The sequence below is a fragment of the Hippocampus comes genome, unplaced genomic scaffold, assembly GCF_001891065.2.
Source record: "Hippocampus comes isolate QL1 unplaced genomic scaffold, H_comes_QL1_v1.1 scaffold225, whole genome shotgun sequence".
In the NCBI taxonomy this organism is placed as follows: Eukaryota; Metazoa; Chordata; class Actinopteri; order Syngnathiformes; family Syngnathidae; genus Hippocampus; species Hippocampus comes.
In genome coordinates, this window is record NW_017805197.1 from 164,276 (window position 1) to 184,269 (window position 19,994).

The 19,994-nt window shown below is 57.1% G+C and overlaps 1 protein-coding gene and 1 long non-coding RNA gene across 3 annotated transcripts; one reads left to right on the forward strand and one right to left on the reverse strand.

Annotated features, from left to right (window-relative positions):
* Positions 1-130: 130 nt before the first annotated feature.
* On the forward strand, positions 131-997 carry LOC109515192 (uncharacterized). The gene is made up of 2 exons (XR_002168137.1): positions 131-212; positions 331-997. It is a non-coding gene; the product is annotated as an uncharacterized LOC109515192 (long non-coding RNA).
* Positions 934-17,585, reverse strand: LOC109515187 (collagen alpha-1(XIV) chain-like). 2 transcript variants are annotated; one of them, XM_019868798.1, is made up of 46 exons: positions 17,288-17,585; positions 16,824-16,940; positions 16,606-16,749; positions 16,459-16,539; positions 14,496-14,654; positions 14,301-14,420; positions 14,061-14,225; positions 13,820-13,969; positions 13,233-13,402; positions 13,053-13,179; positions 12,837-12,982; positions 12,462-12,591; positions 11,962-12,101; positions 11,744-11,870; positions 11,493-11,647; positions 11,222-11,354; positions 11,048-11,092; positions 10,814-10,953; positions 10,154-10,283; positions 9,509-9,631; positions 9,274-9,423; positions 9,065-9,181; positions 8,304-8,453; positions 8,153-8,227; positions 7,876-8,015; positions 7,646-7,769; positions 7,415-7,558; positions 7,173-7,337; positions 7,065-7,103; positions 6,831-6,969; positions 6,601-6,743; positions 6,414-6,523; positions 6,085-6,243; positions 5,936-6,013; positions 5,688-5,828; positions 5,498-5,593; positions 4,456-4,509; positions 4,298-4,351; positions 4,161-4,214; positions 3,194-3,265; positions 2,527-2,562; positions 2,383-2,449; positions 2,104-2,292; positions 1,935-2,012; positions 1,709-1,864; positions 934-1,477 (listed from the first exon to the last, which is right to left on the reverse strand). In XM_019868798.1, the coding sequence occupies exons 1-46, from the start codon at positions 17,364-17,366 to the stop codon at positions 1,275-1,277; spliced, it is 5,514 nt and encodes a 1,837-aa protein (XP_019724357.1). In that variant the 5' UTR covers positions 17,367-17,585; the 3' UTR covers positions 934-1,274. The 2 variants fall into 2 exon arrangements, with proteins under 2 accessions (XP_019724357.1, XP_019724358.1); XM_019868799.1 differs by lacking the exon at positions 1,935-2,012.
* Positions 17,586-19,994: the final 2,409 nt, after the last annotated feature.

The following is a 19,994-nucleotide window of genomic DNA, read 5'->3' on the forward strand; positions in this document are numbered from 1 at the left end:
AGATATCACTGGGACGCGGAGGTCGTGACGTCACGTGAGGTCTACGGCCGGATAAACGGCTCCCCTCCTGTCGCGTCGACTTCTGGACCCATCGTGATGGAGTGATGACGCGGCGTGGAGCGGGGCGACACCTGCACGTCACTGCAGGAAATACACGTGCTGCGTACTCCCCTGGCCTTCGACCCCGGGACGTGATGACGACACTAGCGAGGGTACATATTTTTAACATTCCTTTTTGGGGGGGTCGCCTTTCAAGTTTTTGCTGCTGAAAATTATGTTTCTTTTTTTCACTGTAGCGCATGTGTGCTCGTGTGGGCGCGGTCTCCAGAGGACCGGGGTCAGATGAGGTTGCCAGGCAGCGGGCACCAGCCAATAGGGGAAGAGCTTGGCCAACGCTGCTTGGCAACCGAGGAGGAAAAAAAAAAAGTGCGGCTGCCTGAAAGGAGGCACCGGGGTGAAGACATGATGCGGTGGTCATCACAAAGATTTAAAAAAATGAACACAGGAAGTAATTAGAACATAAACAAGTGCGCATGAAAACAAGTGGGAACAATCTAAAGAGGCGAGGACCTTTCAAGATGAGATGAAAAGATGCAGACATGAATGGCACAGCAATGAAGAAATGAATAATACACGAGGAGATGACGACATGAAAAGTGGGTGAAAAAACGAGGAGGCAACAAGAGGAATACAAGTGGCGACATGAAGAGGTCGGTCCAAGGACGGAGAAGGAAACCTTCAAGTATGAAGACATGAAAAGATGTGGATGATGAAGTTGCGAAGACATGAATGGTGACGAACGGAAGAGCTTCTTTCACACGGTTCTTGGGGTCTCACAGCGGTGAGCCAGGATGATGTTTGCACACGCACGCGAGCGTCACGCGAGCGTCACTCTTGACCGTCCTGTCACGACACATCAGACTTTGACTGTACTGTAAATCTTTTATTGTGTTGACAAACTGGACAGGAAGTCGTCCAAATAAATTACTTTTGCTGCTACAAGCTCAATCAAACACTTGCTGGATGTCAAGCGCCATCACGTGCCCCTTTCTGAGCGGCCAACATTTTTATGGACGGCGGCCGGTCAGATGCAGAGCTGGGGCCACATCTGCCCATGAGCTCCGCCTACCGGGGGCGATGGGGGGTAGAGGGGGGAGGGGGGCAACTTCCTGAGCTCCTGAAATGCTGTTGAATGAGAAGCATGTACAGAGATTATATGTGTTAGCTACGCTCCATCCGCGGACTCTCCGCCTCACTCTGACCCTTCAGTGACATCACTTCCTGACGCTTCCTCTCCTCAGCCTCCTATCCGGCCCCGCCCCCTCATCCTGGGGGCTCAGCTCCAGTACTGAGCGGTCCGGGTCAAGCTCCGCGTCCTGGACGGGCCGCGGCGGCGGGTAGTCGGGCTGGTAGTAGCGGTACGGGTCGTCCTCCTCCACCTCGCCATAGTTGGGGAAGATGTTGGACGGCAGTTGGACTGCGGGAACAGCAATGCCGACACTCAACTCAGCCCGTCAATCGGCGCTGCGTCTTAGCGACACGTCCGAGTGAGTGTCAGCCCCGAACACAGACATCGCCGACCCTCGAATAGGTCTCAATTGGGTTAGCGGGACAGGAAGAGGCTGACGAGAGCTTGGAAAAAGAATGCAGCCGCTCCCAAACGCAAAGCACCTAAAACTACTCCCGGTGGGCGCCCATCACGTCGTACCTCCGACGTTGTAGCCCACGCAGGAGTTCTGGTCACAGTAACCGGGAGGCCCGGCAGAGCCCACCGGGCCGGGAACCCCGGGACGTCCCGGGACCCCTGAGTTCCCGGGTCTTCCGGTCGGGCCCTGGCTGCCTGGTCTGCCTTGGCCCGGGGGACCTGCGGCGAGATGGCGTGACGTGAGGACACGACCTCTTCGCGAGGAGGATGAAGATCACAAGGGGCTTACCAGGAGGTCCCGGCGGTCCTCTGGGGCCTTGAACCCCCACACCAGGAGAGCCCTTTTCTCCTCTCTCCCCTGGGGGACCTGCGCACACCACGTGCACACCAGGGACGCACACATTAGTTGCCAAGATTCCAGTCGGGGGTTGCCAGTTCATCCGCTCGGGGCAGCGCACCTTGTTCTCCAGGTTGGCCATTCAGGCCATTTTGTCCAGGGAAACCGGGCCTTCCAGAGGGGCCCTGTTCCCCTTGCGGCCCTGGGGATCCATTTCGACCGGGCTCTCCAGGAGGTCCCGGGACGGTGCGGATGGTCACGGACGAGCTCGGCGCGTGGTTCAGGATGGCGTTGAACTGAGCCATGTGACCTGCAACCAGCGTGGCGCCGGTTAGCTTTGGAGAAGTGGGCGTCCGTGGCACCTTTTCCGACGGCTAGCCTGCCACGCTACCATACTCACTCTGGATGAGCTGCTCACACACCTGCCTGGCGATGGTCTGGACTGTGGCTGCCGACTGCAGGTCGCCCTGGCAATGCCAAACCACAAAGTCACTTCAGAGGAGGAGACCAAAAATGGCAGCGGGTTGGAAAGAAGATGCCATACCCGTTCACCTTTGTCACCCTTGGTTCCTGGAGGACCCTGCGGCGAGAAGGAAAACAGTGACAGCGGAAAGAAAACACTCTCGATCTGCCCAGATGGATGACGATCAGTCGGAATGTTGATAAGATTCTTCAATTGGCTGACTGCAGTTGGGCAGCAGAAAGGAGCTGGGGGCGGACGGCTGGGAAGCATCCTCTGCTATTTGGAGTTTCTTCTTGTGGGGCCATGGCACAAGGAGCTAATGTGTCTCTGGATCACAACGTTCTCAGTTTGACACCGGGACAGTTGGGAGCGCCTTTTGAACTTTGTTGGCCTCAGAGTCTGATTCTCACTTGGAGTGGTCCCCGATTCAAATCCCCGACCAGCCCTTTCCTTCACGTCCGGCTAGTTCAGTCGGTAGAGCTTGCTGCGAGTAGCCTCGTTGTGGCTGTGTTTAACGTGGTTCACTACTGTGATGGGTTAAAATGTGAGGGCGGATTAAACAAACCCCGTACGCATGTGGTGACGACAAGAAAGATACTTCTTCTTCTGAGAAGAAGTCCCGGAATGTTGGGCCGGACAGGACAGGAGGTCCGCCACCAGCAACCTCCTGCACTTCCTGTCTCCCTGGCAAATTTGGTCAGAGGCATGATGGCTAAATGGCTGTCTGATGTTCAGCGGTTGGACTCACCGGCGGCCCAAGGTCACCCTGTTTTCCTGGGGGTCCCGTGGTACCGGGGGCCCCCGGAGCTCCTGGACTTCCCTGCGGATGAGAGGAAAATCAAGGTTCAATGTCGGGGCCCCTGGTGTTTTCGCCACCCTGCGGTTCCATCTTCAGAAAGCCTGGTATTTCCTTTCACTGCTCCGCGGGTAAGGCCCGTCCTTCTCAGCAAAAAGGACGCTTTCTCCTTCGGGCCTTTCTGGAGCAAATCAAAGCCTGAATGGGACCGAGCCTCTTGAACGTCAACAAAAAGAAAACAGTTATGGCGTTTGAGAACAGTTTGGGACTTGCGCATCTCACCCTGTTAACTTGCCCACCCACCTCACCCAGGTGTCTTCGCTCAAGCCAAAGACTTGGGTTTTAAATTGGACAGTGATTTGAAACTGGACTGGGAATCGATTTTTTTTTTTTCCCCCCTTCATCTCAGGCAGGTGACTCGAGTAAAGCCCCTCCTTTGTTCATTTGAACATTGTTTGAATGGTTTTCAATTCTTGAAAGGGTCTCTTCCCCACCTGACCTCTCTGAGCACCTGCCCGTTGCCTCGGGTCAGCGGAGGTACCCAAGACTAAACAGAGGCTCCGAGGGGATGGAGCCTTTTCCATTGCCGGTCCCCCTCTTTTGGAATGACCTCCCGTTGAACTTGAGGCAACCCACCTCCAACCCTGTCCAGCTTGAAAACACATTTTTATTCTTTGGCTTTCAACTCAGCCTGAGCCTTGGCATTGTTCTGGTGTTGTTACGAATTTGCTTCACCGGCTTAGTTTTTAGATGTCGGATTTTTACTTTGGTTGTCCTTAAAGTGCTCACAGACTGAAGTTGAGTTGAGAAAAGCCCGCAGACGGCGAGGCAATCCCACAAAGCACGTGCTGGGAACGTCGTCGATGTCACAACACAAGAATCACCGCAGTACAACTTTGCGTCATTCGTAACCACTTACGATAGTTCCGGAGGGGCCCGATTGGCCGGGGGGACCGTCTTTGCCCAATAGCCCCTGCAGATGAGAAAAAAAATTGCGGTGTGTGTGTGTGAGTCACAACAAAGCGCGGTGACGAGAGAGAGTGCAAGGCGACTCACTCTGGGGCCGGGAAGTCCTTCTCTGCCTGGAGCGCCCACTCGTCCGGCCACCCCCTGAAATAGAGGTCACTCCCGGTCACTTAAATCACAAGCACACATTAAGACGTGTTTCATGACACTCACGTGCACCTGAGTGCGTGCACGTTGCTAGCATTTACCTGCAGACCTTGTTGACCTGACTCTCCTTTCTGTCCTTGCTCACCCGGAGCACCCTGCACGTGAAAACAGGCATGAAGATACATATAACGTACACCAGAAGACACACACATGCAGATGCACATGAGGGCCATGTACACACGGGAGGATTTTTCATGTTTTGACACCTTTTTTTTTTTTTTTTAAATCGCTGGCAGACCCCACACAGAGATTAAAGAACAAGCCTTGAATGGACTTGGTGGGCTTGTGCAGGGGATGCTCCGATAATCACACACACACACACACACACACACACACACACACACACACACACACACACACACAAAGATTTTCTTCCACTTCCAATGGCAGAAATGTTGCGCCATCTCACGTGATCTTTCAAAACCAAAAAAGAAGAGAACCTCCCGGTTGGATGTCACCACAGTGTTTGCGTTGAGGACCAGAGGTGGACTGACTTTGAAAAATACTTTTTACTAGACGCCCAAAAAAAAAAACAAACAAACAAAAAAAAAAAAAAACCAGACGTCAGGTAGGACATATTTTGCATCATTTACTGATGCTTGCTTGTGTCGGGGCACTTTTTCGATGAGTGACACTGCGTTCGCGTCACAGTCCACGGAGTGTTATGAAGAAACGTGCATGCAAGATCATAATGCGGACATATTCACTCTTAACACGCTGCAGACACAACGATCATCTAAAGCACAGGCGTCAAAGTCAAGGCCCCCAACGTCATTTTATGTGGCCCGCGGGAGCAAATCATGTGTGTCAACTATCATGATTCTTGTTGAAATCTGTACTGAAATGTCAAATTGTCATGGGTAATAAATAACGTTGCGATTTTGCACCGGCACTCCGAGGGAAGCCGTAACTCCGAAGTGGCCTGCGACAAAAAAATGAGTTTGACACCCCTGATCTAAACGGACAATTTGACGTCGCCCATTTGATGCCCTTGGTTTGGGAAGGGGCAAAGGGTTGTTGATGGCCTAACAAGCATTTGAAATGCACGTGACTGCACGCATGCAAAGATGCTGGGGGTCTTACTGGGGCACCCCTGATGGAGCGTCCGCTGGGCCCTATTGGTCCTGGGGCCCCCTGGGCTCCTGGTACTCCGGGCTCGCCGACCGGTCCAGCCGGCCCCTGGGGGAAGGGTTGACGTCATGTCGTGCAGAGATTGGCTCACAGGGTCCCAATCAAGAACTGGACCTGAAATCCCATTCGGACCAGCACTCACCACTGAACCGGGTGCTCCACGATCACCACGGGCTCCTCGTATTCCCGGCCCACCAGGAGGTCCAGCTGGACCTGCGGGGCCTTTGCTGTCCTGGGTGCAGGTGCAGGCCTTGGGCATGGCAGGACACTGGGCCTCGTTGCGCTTTGGTGGTCACGCGATAAAGATGCGGTGGCGTCGGCATGATGAAGAGGGAGGCACGGCCGTTAGATCACTTAGCATATGGCCCCGGAAGTGTACGGAGGACTAACCAAACCAGGAAGTTCACAGCACAGATCTCTGGAGGCCCACGAGGTGCTGCACACAATGTCGAACATCTGGAGCTCAAACTGCAACACGGTGATCGTCAGTGGCCGCCCCAACCCAGAGCAAAATTCAGCGGTGTCTCCTCGGGTCTTACTGGTGCCGAGTTGTCCTTCTTCCCTCTGGAGCGAACCATCCTGCCCAGAACCTCCGTCCCGGCCGTGCTGATGTTTCCCGCCGCCTCGATGGCTTTGGTGGACACGGCCTGGCAGTCCACGAGCACGCTGGCGCTGGTCTTGCTGATCACCACGTGAAGCTGCGGGGAGGACGCCTTTTGGTGGACTAGGCTTCTTCACCGGAGGACAACCGCGCAGCCCCTTTCTGCGTTTGTAGCCGGAAAGCGCACGCGGCCACACTTGGGGGCGCTGCGGCCGCCAAAAGCGGGATACAATCGCAGAGGCAAAATACAGCAGTTCGCGCGCTAACCTTGTGAAAGCTCCCGTGGAAAAGTTTCTTGACGTGCGGACCCTCGAAGGTGACGGTCTGAAAGTGTCCTCTGTAGTCGTTGTTAAAGAAAGTCAAGGTCTTTCCTCCATCTGCGCCGTGAATCGACACCGGTGACGTAGAACTTCGCCAGCCTCCAGACATTGTGCGCTCGAGATTCCAGACTCACTGTCCAGGATGAGGCCCACCAGCGGATCGCGGTCCTGGTCCAAGACCTCCCAAAGTGCAAAAGGTTCCTGCGGGGTGCTGGGCAGCAGGCGGAACAGCAGCGTAATGGTGTAGTCTGACGGAAGTCCTTCAGGGTGGAGCAACCTGAAGGGAGGCCAAGCGTACTGAACATGACAAGTTCTCAGCACAGGCGTGCTTTTTTTTTTTTTTTCAGCCGAGATGAAGGAGAACCTGGTTGGCTGAGCCAGTAGAGCGCCGTCGTGCAGGCGGAAGCACGGAAATGCGTTAAAGGTTCCGGGTACCATGGAAACGCCCGCCAGGCCGCTGTAGCGCTCCGCCAGCAGCCCAAAAAGCTCCATCATGCGGAAGCCTAAGCAAGCGCCGGAGGCATCGTCAGCGGCCACTCGGCCAACCTCAGGGGTGATCCGGGACGAGCAACCCCGGCAAAATGGCTCAGTGTCTTACCGGGAGCGGGGCCGCCGGTCATGGCCACTGACGGACAGGCTGCGGACACACCAAAACGGTCTTGAAGCAAAAGGTCATCGGGGACGTTCCCGGACGCCGCTCACTCACTGGCCGTGGCGGCTTCGCACACGAAGGTCACCAGCTTCTCTTCGATCTTCTTGAAGGCGTCCAGGTCGTCGACAAAAAAGACGTGTCTGTCGCTGGGTTCGCTGGCGATGCTCACCAATTCCCCGTAGTCCGCGTCAGCGAAGCCGATGGCGAAGATGATGAAGCCTGTCGGGACGCCGCAGGGTTGACGGCTCAGCCGGGGACATTGCGGGACAGCGAGCGCGGCAGGGACCTCGCCTGACCTTCCATCCGCATCTCCTTGGAGATCTTGTTGACGTCATCCTGCGATCGGCCGTCGGTGAGGACCACCAGGACCTTGGGGACTCCCCTCCTGACTCCGCCCTCTGCTGTGAAGATGTTGTCTTTCATGTGCCGGATCGCGCGACCTAAGCAGACAGAGAGCATCACTGCAGAGGGCGTCCCGAGCGCGGCATCGCTGTCATCCCATCGCGTGATCACGGATCATGTCTTGCCCGTCTTGGTGTTTCCTCCCTTGTAGGAGATTTTGTTGATGGCATCCAGGAGGCGCTCCTTGTCGTCGTACGCGTCCAACGCAAACTCGGTGCGCGTGTCGTCGCTGAACTGAGCGATGGCAACCTGTGGCACATCGCACGTGGACTTGTCATCATGTGACCCGAGTGAAGATAAGCCGACAGGCTGGCCGGACGTGCAGGCCAGGCTGCGGCGTTCTCAGGAAGCCTACCTGAGTGCCATCAGGTCCAATCTGGTCCAGCGCCCCGGCAGTACTGGACAAGAACCCAATGATCTTCAGGAAATTGTCATCACCGATACTCCAGGAGCCGTCTACCAAGAATGCCAGGTCGGCCTTGGCTGCCTTGCAGACTGCGTGTGTGTGTGTGAGAGAAAGAAAGAATGTCCCCTAACGTCAGTAATCCCCTCATCTTTTTCGGCTCTTCCTTCTTGCTCTGTTGGCCCCAGTTGCCTTGGTAAGGTCGGTGGTCGGTTGGACATGCGCTTACCTTCCTTGGCAGGGGGAACCGTGGGAAGCGTGGTGGTGGTTGGCGGCAGGGCGGTCGTCGGGGCGGGGACGGCTTCTGGACAAGGAGTCGCAAAGCCGCGACCGTTACGTTCCGGGTCGAGCCGCCTCACCGTCGGTCCGCCGATACTCACCAGTGTCGTCGGTGGCGGACACGGCCGGGCCTTCGGTTCCGTCCTGCAGTCGGGCGTAAACGCTGACCTTGTGCGCCGTGCCGGGCCTCAGGTTGGCGAAACAGTGCCGGCTGGATCCTGCGCTCAGCTTGGCTTCCTCCACGTGACCGCCTGCCACGAAGAGGGTGGCAACCGTGTTGTTTGTTCTCAACTCATATGAACCAACTGCTTTTCTATTGTTGTCCCTCGGACATTTGACATCGGATCGTGATACTTCTCCGGATCTGGCGACAAAACTTCACACATTTTCAAGCTCGAGCCATCTCACCGGCGACCGGCTGCCGGTTCTCACCACATTCTCTTTCCAAGTGCAAACGATTGCAAATGAAAAATACAAAGCGACGGAGCGAGTGTCAAACGAAAACTCAAGGACACCGATTTGTTTCGACCAACAAGCAACGCGCCCGAGGTCAACTTTTCACACGATTGCTCCAAATTCAGATAAAAGCCAGAATCAAACATGAGCCCGTCATACCCTCCAACTCAGAAGAAAAAGAAGATTTTTTTTGAAGTCCGGGTCTCCACATACCAAAAGGGAGACCGACAGATTCCAAAGCACCATCAAATGGCAACTCGCCCTGCGGCGAGAGGAAACCTGGAAGACATTTTCCCGACCACGTAGCCTGGACACAAAGCCCGCCCCTGACCGTATTTGCTTTGCCCTGTACTTGTGACACCTGAGGAATCAATGGCGTTAGTCGGCGAGCGGCGCCGGGACTTACCGCCGGGGGACTCGATGACGACTCTGTAGGCGCCGGCGTGTCTCTGCGGCCGCCACTGAGCGCACATGCCGCTCGGCCCCCGCCGGTGAACGCTCAGCTCGGTCACGGCCAACGGGACTGCCGGGGGCACCGGTGCGCGTCAATCATCATCTTCGACCGGCACGGAGGTCGAAAGGCGGGATCGAAGGCGACGGCTCCGAAAGACTCACGTGTCCTGGCCCGGCCCGACAGCGGCTCGCTGGATCCGCCGCCGTAAGACGCCAGAACTTTGACGCCGTACTCGGCGCCGCTCAGAAGGCCGACGATCATCATGGTGCTCACGTCCTTGCCCACAAAGGTCTCCAGCGCGGGTCCGGGGCCTGCGGGGGGCAGGGGGGCGTTCCTGAGAGGACCATCTCGCGAGCGGCGGCGCCAATGACGCCGGCGCCTGCCGGACCCACTCACCCGACAGTGGCTGGTACACCACGCGGAAGCCCGTCGTGGGAGAACCGGGAAGGTCCCAGCTGATCCGGAAGCGGTTGTACCATTCCTCCGAAACGCGCAGATTCCTGGGAGGCAGCGGTGGAACTGAGAGACAGACGGAAAGAGGATGGGACGGACAGATCGAGTGAGACCCAGAAAGAAAAGACAAAGTGGAAGAGAGAGAGAGCGAGAAAACGGGAGACAGAGCGGACGGCCAGACAGACGGAAAGGTAAGGGCGACAAAGATGGAGAGACAGAAAGAAAATGGAGAGAAAGAAGAGAGACGGGTAGAAAGACAGCAGGGGAGTGAGAGAGAGGAGGCCGAGATTGAGAGAGATACACAACACAGTATATTGAGAGCGAGAAAGAGAGCGAGAGTGAGAGAGAGAGAGAGAGAGAGAGAGAGAGAAGCTTGTCACCCTCAAAGCTTCAATATCTTTGGAAGATATCATGATACAGCATCTTAATTGGGGCAACCCTCCATCATTCCAGCTAGTTAGGGCTGAAGACTGTCAGCGTCATTGTACAGGGCCATCGTCAAGGACACGGGATTGATGAAGCGCGCGCTGGATTACAGGCCAAGGAGAATCAGCGCCTTCATTTTCCTCAGCACGGCAACCAACGTACGCGTGCGTCCGCTGGCCGCGACCGTCGCTCCATCTCCATCCAGATAGACGGGCGTGACGGCCATTTTGTACAGGGTGTCGGCCGACAGTGGTTGTAAAACCAAACTGGTCTGCGTGGACGGAAGCGTCCTCTGACACGGCAAAACAAACAAAAGACGTCAGCTCATCTCGGAACCGCGACCGCCCGACGCGCGCGGGCGCAACACACATATATCTCGGCGCGGTGTGGCGGTGCGGCAACGTGGCCGAACCAGAAACGCCCGCTTGGGATCACGTGAGTTTGGACGACCGAGATGACATTTGCGGCCAAAAAGTGACACGTGTTGATTGTCATCGAATGGGCTCGCACGACTTCGTTGTCACTCGCTTTCGCCATTGTCATCGTCGCCGTCTCGTTGCCACCAATTTGCGTCGCCCTTCAAATTTGCACCTTGTTGTTTGCGGCACCCGAGGCGTGGTCGTTTTTCCCTCGTAGCGAGCCGGCGTCAGTCGCCGACTGGATGTGTTTCGGGGGCGCTGGTCTCACCTGATTTTGCCACAAGGGGTGGACTTGGACGACGCGACTCACTGGATTTCTGTTCAATTGACCTCTTATCTTATCTTATCTTCCCTTAAGCATGTGGTCTCGCAGTTTCATCTCCTTTTAACGATGCCTTCTTACCGTCTCTTGGTTGCCATCCGCACTGCCATAGCTGAGTCGGTAATGGCGGACGTTGTGGGCATCCGAGTGTTGCCATGACACCCGCAGGCTTAAGGCGGTTTGGTCATCGACGGTCATGTCCCGCACGCCGCTGCGGGGTGCTGCGTTCGCAAAAGCAACAAAAACGACAACGGAGACATTAAATGGGTGCTCACTGTTTGACTGGGTGGGGCTAAAGAAAAACAGGACGCTCACCTGGAACGCTGGCAGTTACCAGAGCGACAGTGGTCGTTCTCTCCACTACAAATGACAAAAAAAAAAAAAAAAAGCAACCCTCGAGTCAACACCAAAATCGACGTGTGCGACTGAGTGTGCGTGTGTCCATTTACATGTTAAGTGTCTGTTGATGTGTGTGTGTGCGGATTGTACCAGTGTATTCTAGCAGCACGACCTGGTCACTCTCCACCTCGTTCCCATAGATGGCGCTCACGAGGACCTGGTACTCGGTGGAGGGGCGGAGTCCAGTGACCGTGTAGGTGTTTATGTTGGCGTTGAGCAGCACCTGACAAGGCGCACACATGCATCTTGAAGGTTGCCGACACTCGTGTTTGACGTCAAGTACACACACACACACACACACACACACACACACACACACACACACACACACACACAGACACACACAGCCACGCACACCAACCTCTCCGCTGTCGCTGCCACCACCACGGCCACCGTCTGCGGGTGTCCACCCGAGGCGGTAGAGTGCCACGTCGTCAGCGGGGGTCTGCCACGACACCCGGAAGCCGACGGTGGAGGCGTCATGGCTCCTCACGTTGGCCGGTTCTGGAACGGTCCCTGCGCACGGAACCCCCGTGAGTGGAGCCCGCCTGCGCGCGTGCGTGGGCGCGTATGCGACTTTGCTGTCGTCAGGGCGACGGGCCCGACGCTTACCCGTGGAGAAGCTTTGCGTGGCCGGCTGCGCTCGCCCCTGGTCGTACGTGGCGACCACGCCCACCGTGTACTCGGTCAGGGGGCTCAGGTTGCTAAGCAACCAGGAGGTCTCGCGGCCCGCCTCCACCTACGCGTGCACGCCAAGGCCTCCTCGTCATCATCAGCTCACAGGCGTACTTTCTATTTTTCAGTGTCGTTTTGGGTTTCTTGTTTTGGACCTGGTTACTTTCGACGCCGTCACTGCGGGCATAGATGACGCTGTAGCCCGTGGCCTTCCCGGAGGCGGAGTCCCAGCTGAGTCGGGCGGAGTTGTGGCCCACGTCCGTCAGTCGCAGATTGGTCGCCGGGAGCAGCGCCACTGAGGGGGACGAGCACACATCTGAGGCGCGGGCGTCCAATCGGGGGGGGGGGCCAATCACCGAGCAGGCCCGGTTCAGCCGTCCATCAAAGTTTTGCACGACTGACATCAAACGACAACAACTCAAAGAGACTTCAGGAATGTTGGAAATCTGCTTTTCTCTGCAACTTGAATTAAAAAAGACACGACACGAAAGAGGCGGCGCCGTCGGCTTCTGACGTCGTCGGGCCAGTCGTCGCAAAACTTAATGAAAGGCTGAGGTGACAAACCGGAAAGCGGCAAAAAAGGCGTGGCCAGGAAGAGACAAGACGCCGACGCATGCAGAGCGGCCGTCTGGGCCGCAGCACGGTCCCAACTTACGCGTGCTGAGTTGGCCGGTGACGGGGTCGCTGGCCTCCTCTCCGTACAAGGCGTAGACCGTCACCGTGTACTCCGTCGACGGCGTCAGATCCTCGAGCACCGCCTCCTCCACATCGGACGCCACCTTCACCTGCGCGCGACATCAGCAGCGGCAGGCATGACGTGACACGGTCTCAACAACATGGGCTCATCTCCGGATGATGAAGTCACCAACTTGAGATGACTTCATCATCACGTCATCATTAACCTCCTCCATCCTGACAGCTTAAAATGAGGACACCGTCATCTTGAGTCATGGCTGCGCACGACGTCATCAGATGACGGCGACATCACGACGCCCTGATACCCTCGTGCCCGACGCTCGGCACCCCTCACCTCCTTCTCGTCATCGGGCTCTCCCTGGCTGAGTGGCGCGTAGAGGATCATGTATCCTGAGGCGGCGGGGGCGGCGCTCCAGCGGACCCTCATGGTGTCGTGGGTGGGGTCGGACAGGTCCAGGCGCTCCACGGCCGGCAGGGCCACTGCGAGTCGACACGGCCGAGGTTAGGGTTCGGCTCAGATGCCTCGGCGTCGGCGTATGGGCCCACGTACGCGTGCTGGCGCTCCCTCTCAGCGCCTCGCTGGCGGCGTTTCGGTAGATGGCGAACACGGCCACCTGGTAGTCGCTCAGTGAGCTCAGGTGCTCCAGCAGCACGCTGCGCTCCCACCCCGGGACCACCTGCAAGCACAAGGCGTCACCGCCGCGCCATTCGGGAAGACCGCCGCCGTTACCTTCTCTTCCGGCTTGCCGCCGCTCGCCGGGTAGTAGACCACGCGGTAGCGCTCCACCTCGCTGGCCGGCGGCGCCCAGGTCAGGCGGAAACTCCGAGCCGTGATGTCAGAGATCACCAGGTCACGGGGAGCAGGCGCGCTTTCGGGGGGTGGCTCCGCATCGCCCCCGACTACAAAACAAACAAACCTGCTGAGAGGGGACTCGACGTATCTTCGGGCGGGTCGAGGGTTGGGTTCGTCAGCATGTCCGCCGTATCGGATGTGTCACACCTCCCTTGGGCTGACCCCGCAGTCAGTCCATTTGAATCGATGTCATGTCTTATGAGTGCCACTTTGTTGAAATCAACGTGCCGTGCGGCCACCGCCTAAATGGCGAGCCCAGCGGGGTGGCTCGATTGCGAGCCGGACGTTGCGAGTCGCAATGATTCGGAGTGTGTGTCTGAGATTTGACGGGCCAACGTCAGAATATCCATCCCCCTTGAAAGGATGTCGCATCGGCCTCTGCGCGTTTTTAAGAAGAGCAAATCCCAACTTCGGCCTTGGCCGCATCCGATACGGTAGCGACGTCAATGTCCAACTTTGCGCACCTGCCAGCTGCTCCACCGTGCGGCAGACGCTCCTGGTGAGAACGTCCACGATGTTGCTCATCACGTCAAAGTCGGCCACGTTATAGACGTGCGTGTCGGCGGGCGGCGAGGCGATGGCCTTCAGCTCGTCCTCATCCGCATTCTTCACGCCTGCCCGGCGAGGACGGCAGGAAGGAAGGACGTCAACGCCACCTTGCGGGAAAGCGCTCCGCCGGCCCGTGGCTGCGACGCCGACTCGTACCGACGGCAAAGACTCGGATCCCGGCGTCCCGCAGGGTCTGGGCAGGCGGCACCACGTCATCCTGGGACTTCCCGTCCGTGATCAGGATGGCAACCTTGGGAACATGGGCCCTGGATCCGGATTCGGCTTTGAAGCTGTTCTCCAGGACGAAGGTCAGCGCCAAACCTGCGCAGAGGACATCTTCGCATCACCTTGATCGCTAAGCAAGTTCGAACATGGGGGTGGGCGACGTTAGCGTACCTGTAAGCGTGTTTCCACCTTTGTAGGGCAGGTTCCTGACGGCGTCCAGGACGGCCGCTTTGGTCATGTGACTGCTCAGGTGCCACTCCACCCTGGGTTCGCCGCTGAACTGCACTAAGCCTGCACACGCGCCAAACACATCGCGCGCACTTTACGCAACGTCAAAGGCGGGCGGGAGCGAGCGAGCGAGCTCACCGACACGCGTGCCATCCGCATCCACCGCGAAGGCCTGCACCAGGTTCTCCAGAAAGCTTCTGACGAGTCGGAAGTTGCTGCGGCCGATGCTCCACGAGCCGTCCACCAGGATCACCACGTCGGCGGTGGCCGGCGTGTCGCAGGTGAACCTTTCCTCACCTATGCAGGCACAGGCACAAGCGCTCACGTGCACCCGTGGCGACTTTGCACGGCGCCCCGGCGACACATTTCGCTCGTTCCCAGAGGGCGCCTCGGTCCCGGTAAACCGTCCCAAGGCCTCGGCTCATTTCGGTCCCGCTTTGTAACTTTGTCACGCCCCTTTTTGTCACGTTCGGTCCCGGTTCCTGTATGTTGTGAGCTCCTGTTGCGGACTGTTTTCGGCCGTTACATTCGCGCCTGCCGAGTTCCCGGGGGCAGCGAGTTCCCGGTGAGCGAAACGTCGGTGCAGTTGGGCCCTCTGCGGAGCCCAACGCGTCCCGGGAGAGACGCTAAAAAGTCAAATGAAGCTTGAGAGACGAGCGCATGGAACCATTCGGTGGTTGGGAAAATTTGACTTGGGCAAAGAAAAACCCGTGACGTACGCAGGCAGCCGTTTGCTTTGTGGCCTCTCCTCATTGGAGCCGAAGCCTATCGCAGACGTCTCCGAGCGGGAGGCAGGGAATCAAATCTTTTGTGTTGTTTTTTTTTTTTTTTAATGCCAGTCATGCCACTGCCACATCTGTGCACTTTTCCACAAGAGTGCGCATCACGCAAGGCAACTTTTAGCAACGCACCGGAGCACCTCGGGCAACACACACATATGGGCCGGAAGACTGCGCGGTACGCCGCAGCGGGTCAAAGTTGAGCTTCTTGCAATTCCTGGCGTGTTCCGCAAGCTCGTCTCAGCGCGGCGCCCGACGCGACGCGACTTGTTCGGGATCATGCCGGGCTCGCGGAAGCTTCAGAAAGACCGCGGAATGTTCTCGCCTTTTCCTCGTCGTGTTTGTCATGACAACCGGGGCCGGGTTCGGTTTTGCCTTCCGACGCATCGCAAGTCAGTACAAGTCAGAAGGACCCCGAAGAAGGCATTTGAACATTCAAAAAGGAGGACACTTGATGGGCACCTGTGCACAAATCTTGACGTTCGCGCGTTTCTTTCGCCCATCTTTTCAGGGCGGCACGTCGGTGGGCGACCGGCTCGCACCTCACAGTGCGGAGGCCGTGGGTTCGATTCCGGCCTCGGCCTTCCCGTGTGGCGCGTGCATGTCACGCGAAGTAGTAAAATGGGGCTTGCGTCATCTAAAGGCAGGCACGAGTCCGCCAAAGGCTCCCGCTTGGACTTTTCGACTTTGTCTCAGTCAGAAGACAAGAAAAACAAACAAGCGGCCGGCGGCGACGCGAACGTGCGGGGACAGGCCCTGGCGTGATTGACGGGTCGTCGGAGGAGGCGGGAGCCACGCCCGTCAGCTCAGCAAGTGCCGACAAGACAGTGGCAGCTGCGCAGGCCGTGGAATGCCGGGTCGGCGCCTCGCCGCTCCCACAGGTGTCCATCAAATCCCGGTCCAGACAGCGCAAAGCCCGCCACCCTTTGGTTTTAGCCTCCGATGCTTTCGCTCAAGCGGCACGTGAACGAGCTCGGCGAGTTGTCGCATTGGTGGTGAAAGCCAAAGCGCGGCAGACATTCTGGACCTGGATTTGATGCCTGTGTTCAGTCGGAGCCTCGCTATCCACATTGAGTTACGAGTAGGCCGAGATGGGAGTTTTTGCGTTCGCAGCCCTTTTTTACTCTGTGAGACGTGACAAAACCAAAGCCGGTGGTTTTCGATTGCAGAAAATTCATTTGCTTGTCCCAGTACGGCGAGGTGCCGGCTCGGCCACGGCCCAAATCAAACTCGGAAGTCAAGGCGGACACGGACACATTGACGTTTCAACTTCCTGCCGTGATGTCACACCTTCGCGCGTCGTCACCTCCGGTCCGCCTTACCTTCAGTGATGGCGTTGACGTGCGGGGGGCCGCCGTCTTGCGGACTTTGGGACTGAAGCCTTTCTTGTCCCGATCTCTCCGCTGAACTCCAACAAAAACAAAAAAGCCGTCAGCGTCCACTCTGGGTGACGTCACTTGGCGCCTCACCTTGGTGTCTGGCCAGCAGCGGTTTGCTCCTTAGCGCCCCCCGCAGGGCAAACACCTTGAAGGCGTAGTCTCTGCTGGCGTCGAAGGTGTCGATCAGCAGCTCGGCATCCTCTTTAGCCACGCTCACCTCCGTCTCCTCACCGCCTGTTTGCACGTGCACGGTCGTCAGATTCACGTGTACGCTGCCGTGTGTGCGTATGCGCTTGCGGCCGCGTTACCGGGGCGCGTGCTGTAGGCCAGCACGTATCCGTCGAGCGGACCTTTGGGCTCCTTCCAGGACACTAAAAGCCGGGTGGGACTGAGAACTTTGCTCCGGAACCTTCTCGGAGAAGACACTGACCGCCGGAGATCCGCCGTGACCGGCAGCAGACGTGATGAGCGCGGGATGACAAACACACGCAGGGCAATGAACAAGCGAAGATATTTTTGCACGACCAATTAAAGACCAAAATGAGGCTTTTCATCCAATTAGGAACAAAGCCAATTGTGCAGATGAACGATCCCGTCCATATTTTAGGCAGCGACAATGACGAATGCAGAAAAATGGGCTGCAGCAAAGGCAAACAAACGTGCGCCTGTGCCTGCATCCCGCGGCGATCAACGCGCTCAATGTGAACGCGCGATGACGTCGACATCAATCCGAGCCTGTCGGACAGAGTGTGTGGCCGGGCCCCCAACTGACCTTGTCCCTGTACACGCGCGGCGTGGACGCGGATCAAGAGCAGGAAACCCACGGTGAGCATCCAGTGGGGTGACGTCATGGCGGAGCGGCACTCGACTTCGGGGAGAAAAGGATCCAAACACAAAAGTTGGCGGCGAACTACTCCTCTGCGCGAACGCCGCGTCGGTCGGACAGACACAGCAGGATGACGGCGCGTGCACGCGCGCGCGCTAAGCTTCCGCTCCGCACAACCCCAACAAACGCCCGACCCGCTCCGCGCGTCCCGCTCCTCTGAACCTGAATCCGACGCGCCCGCGGCACCGCGCACCGCCGGAAGTGCTTTCAAAATACCGCCGTGACGTAATCTCGTCATTTCGCTTCTGCGGGACGCGTGACGTCTGCCCTCCGCAACTTTCCCACTTTTCATTGCGCTACTTTTCATCCTTTAATTTTACCCTGTGAGATGATGAACTTTCTGTTGGTGAACTCAACTGTGACTTTCTTTGCCGAAATCCGCTTGGTCACGTAAAGGTGAAGGCTCGCTGAGCTGGAGCTTCCTTCTCTGCCTTTGCCATTGGCTTGTTTCCCCGGACTAGTCCTTTCTGTTCCGTTTTCTTCGATTAAAGCCGAATAAATGAAGCGACCGACGTGTTTGACTTGAGCGGGCACGCCGGCGCCGCTTCCTGCGCGCGGCCGTTCGGCTTCACGCGCGCTTTTCTTTTCCCTCGCCGTCGGAGCTCTCGCTCGCGCGCGCATCGAACGAGTGCGCGGCAGGCAAAATCAAATCAACAACCGAGTTGACATTTCGCTTGGACCCGTCCGACACTTGGGGCGGGCCGGTCCATCGTTTCCGTGGAGTCCGTCGGTTGCGAATGGATTCACTATTCGGACGGACGTTGACGTTTTTGAAGCGCGGTGGCGTGTCCGCTTCCCGAATCGACCGCTAAGCCACGACCCAATTAATCGACAGCTACTTTGATCACGGATGAATCTCGGAGACAACCTCAAAGCGTCCAAATGCACAGAATGTCAGCCTGTCCGCAGCGCCTAGTGCGGCTCTATAGATTTGCGTTAATTATTCGCACTTTACATGCACGGGGATAAGCGCGACTCATGGCGCGGCGTTTGTTTTATTTTCTAGTTCTTCCGGCGTAAGAGGTTACTGTTCGAGTCAAAAGGAATTCAAAGGAAACGCCAGACTCTGCCAGTCAAGCTTCATGATTTCAAGCGAAAAGTAAGCAAAGCCAGCCGGCAATTTGACTACTTGACACACGCACGCGCGCTTGTCAATCACTCACCAGACAAACGAAAACAGACGCGAGGTCCCGGGTAACCTTTGATGGATTTGGGGAGTGGGCGAGAGTGCCCTCATCGCGGCGACTTTCCGTCGAGCGCCATCCAACCTTTCCATTTCTCCGTCCGGCACCCTGCTCGCGCCTCCTGTCGACGAACAACATGGAGACGTGCCCTTGAACGTGCACTACTTCTGTTGGCCGAAAGGGTGCAGCAGAGTACAGGCGCGACCACTCCTCGGCTTCTGCTTCGGGGACCTTCCCAAAGAAAGCGCGAGACGTCAACATGCTGGCGAGAAAGACAAGGAAGAGAAGATTGAGATGAGCATTTTTTTTTGCCATCTTCCCGATTAAATATCCTAAGTGAGTAAAAAAAAAAAAACAGTTTGATTTTCATTAATATTGGTTAGCAATGCGAAGATTGCAACAGCATTTACGTGCGCGCGCAGAAGGGGTGTTTAGGCACAGTGGGGCAAATATTAACTGTCCAAAGTACATGAAAAGAACGCCAAACACAGTTTGTGTTTGTATGCAACGAACACAAGCTGAAGTCACGCAACACAAGCCGAGTTGGAGCCACAAAGGCGCACGCACGCACACTATGACTTTTTGTGCGAGTCAGCGCAGCAATGAGGAAGACGGCTCCATGTGCACAAGGAAGCAGGGAGGCAAGGCAGGGTGAAGAATCGAGTTCCAAAAACAAGGCACTGGAGATTAAAAAAAAAAAGTCCCCACATAGTCACAATTCGAAGACAGACAGGGACACAACAACGAGGCAAAACTAGAAACGTGACTTTCAAGCACGATGACCTGACAAAAGCAACAACTTGAAAGCAAGCCGTTGTTTTTGTCCACTTGACTCAAAATCCAATTGCAGAGCGGGATCCACAAACAGGAGGCCAGCATATGCTGTCAGAGGGGAGCTCCGCTCGCTAAACTGTTCAACGGTGCTACAAACGGGCCAACTCGGTACATTGGCAGCGACGAGGCTGCGATTCCCGAGGCCGTCGGAACATTTGTGCGAGCTGCGGTTTGCACGTTAGCGGCTAAATGTGGACGATGATGGCCGACCCGGCGCCATCCTGGCGCCGCCGGCGCTATACTAATTGCTCCTACAGGCTTGCTAAAAGTGCCAATGGGGATGGGGTGGAGGGGGGGGGTAGCCCAGGTGCAGTGGACAAAACCATAGGGTGACGAATGCCGGTGAGGGCCCAGGAGGGGTCAAAACGGGGCCAGGGGCACCCAGGGGCAGCCAAGGGCAGCGCTGACGAGGGCTGGCGTCGTGCTGCCGAGGGTCGGTGAGGCCTCAACGTGGGCGGCGGTGAAGGGGAACAACGGGTGCCGAGGGCCAATGAGGAAAAGTGACAAGAAGGGGAAGAGGGAGGCACTGGGATAAAGATCGGGATGCATGGGGGCTGCCTTGCGGTGTGGTGGGG

Excerpts from the sequence above, each read along its gene's own strand:
- LOC109515187 (XM_019868798.1), bottom strand. The coding sequence starts at position 17,366 with ATGACGTCACCCCACTGGATGCTCACCGTGGGTTTCCTGCTCTTGATC. Across the intron at positions 12,102-12,461 it reads CACCGGCCAACTCAGCACGC|TGGCGCTGCTCCCGGCGACC; the intron begins GTAAGTTGGGAC and ends CGTCCCCCTCAG. Across the intron at positions 10,954-11,047 it reads GGTAACTGCCAGCGTTCCAG|CACCCCGCAGCGGCGTGCGG; the intron begins GTGAGCGTCCTG and ends TTGCGAACGCAG.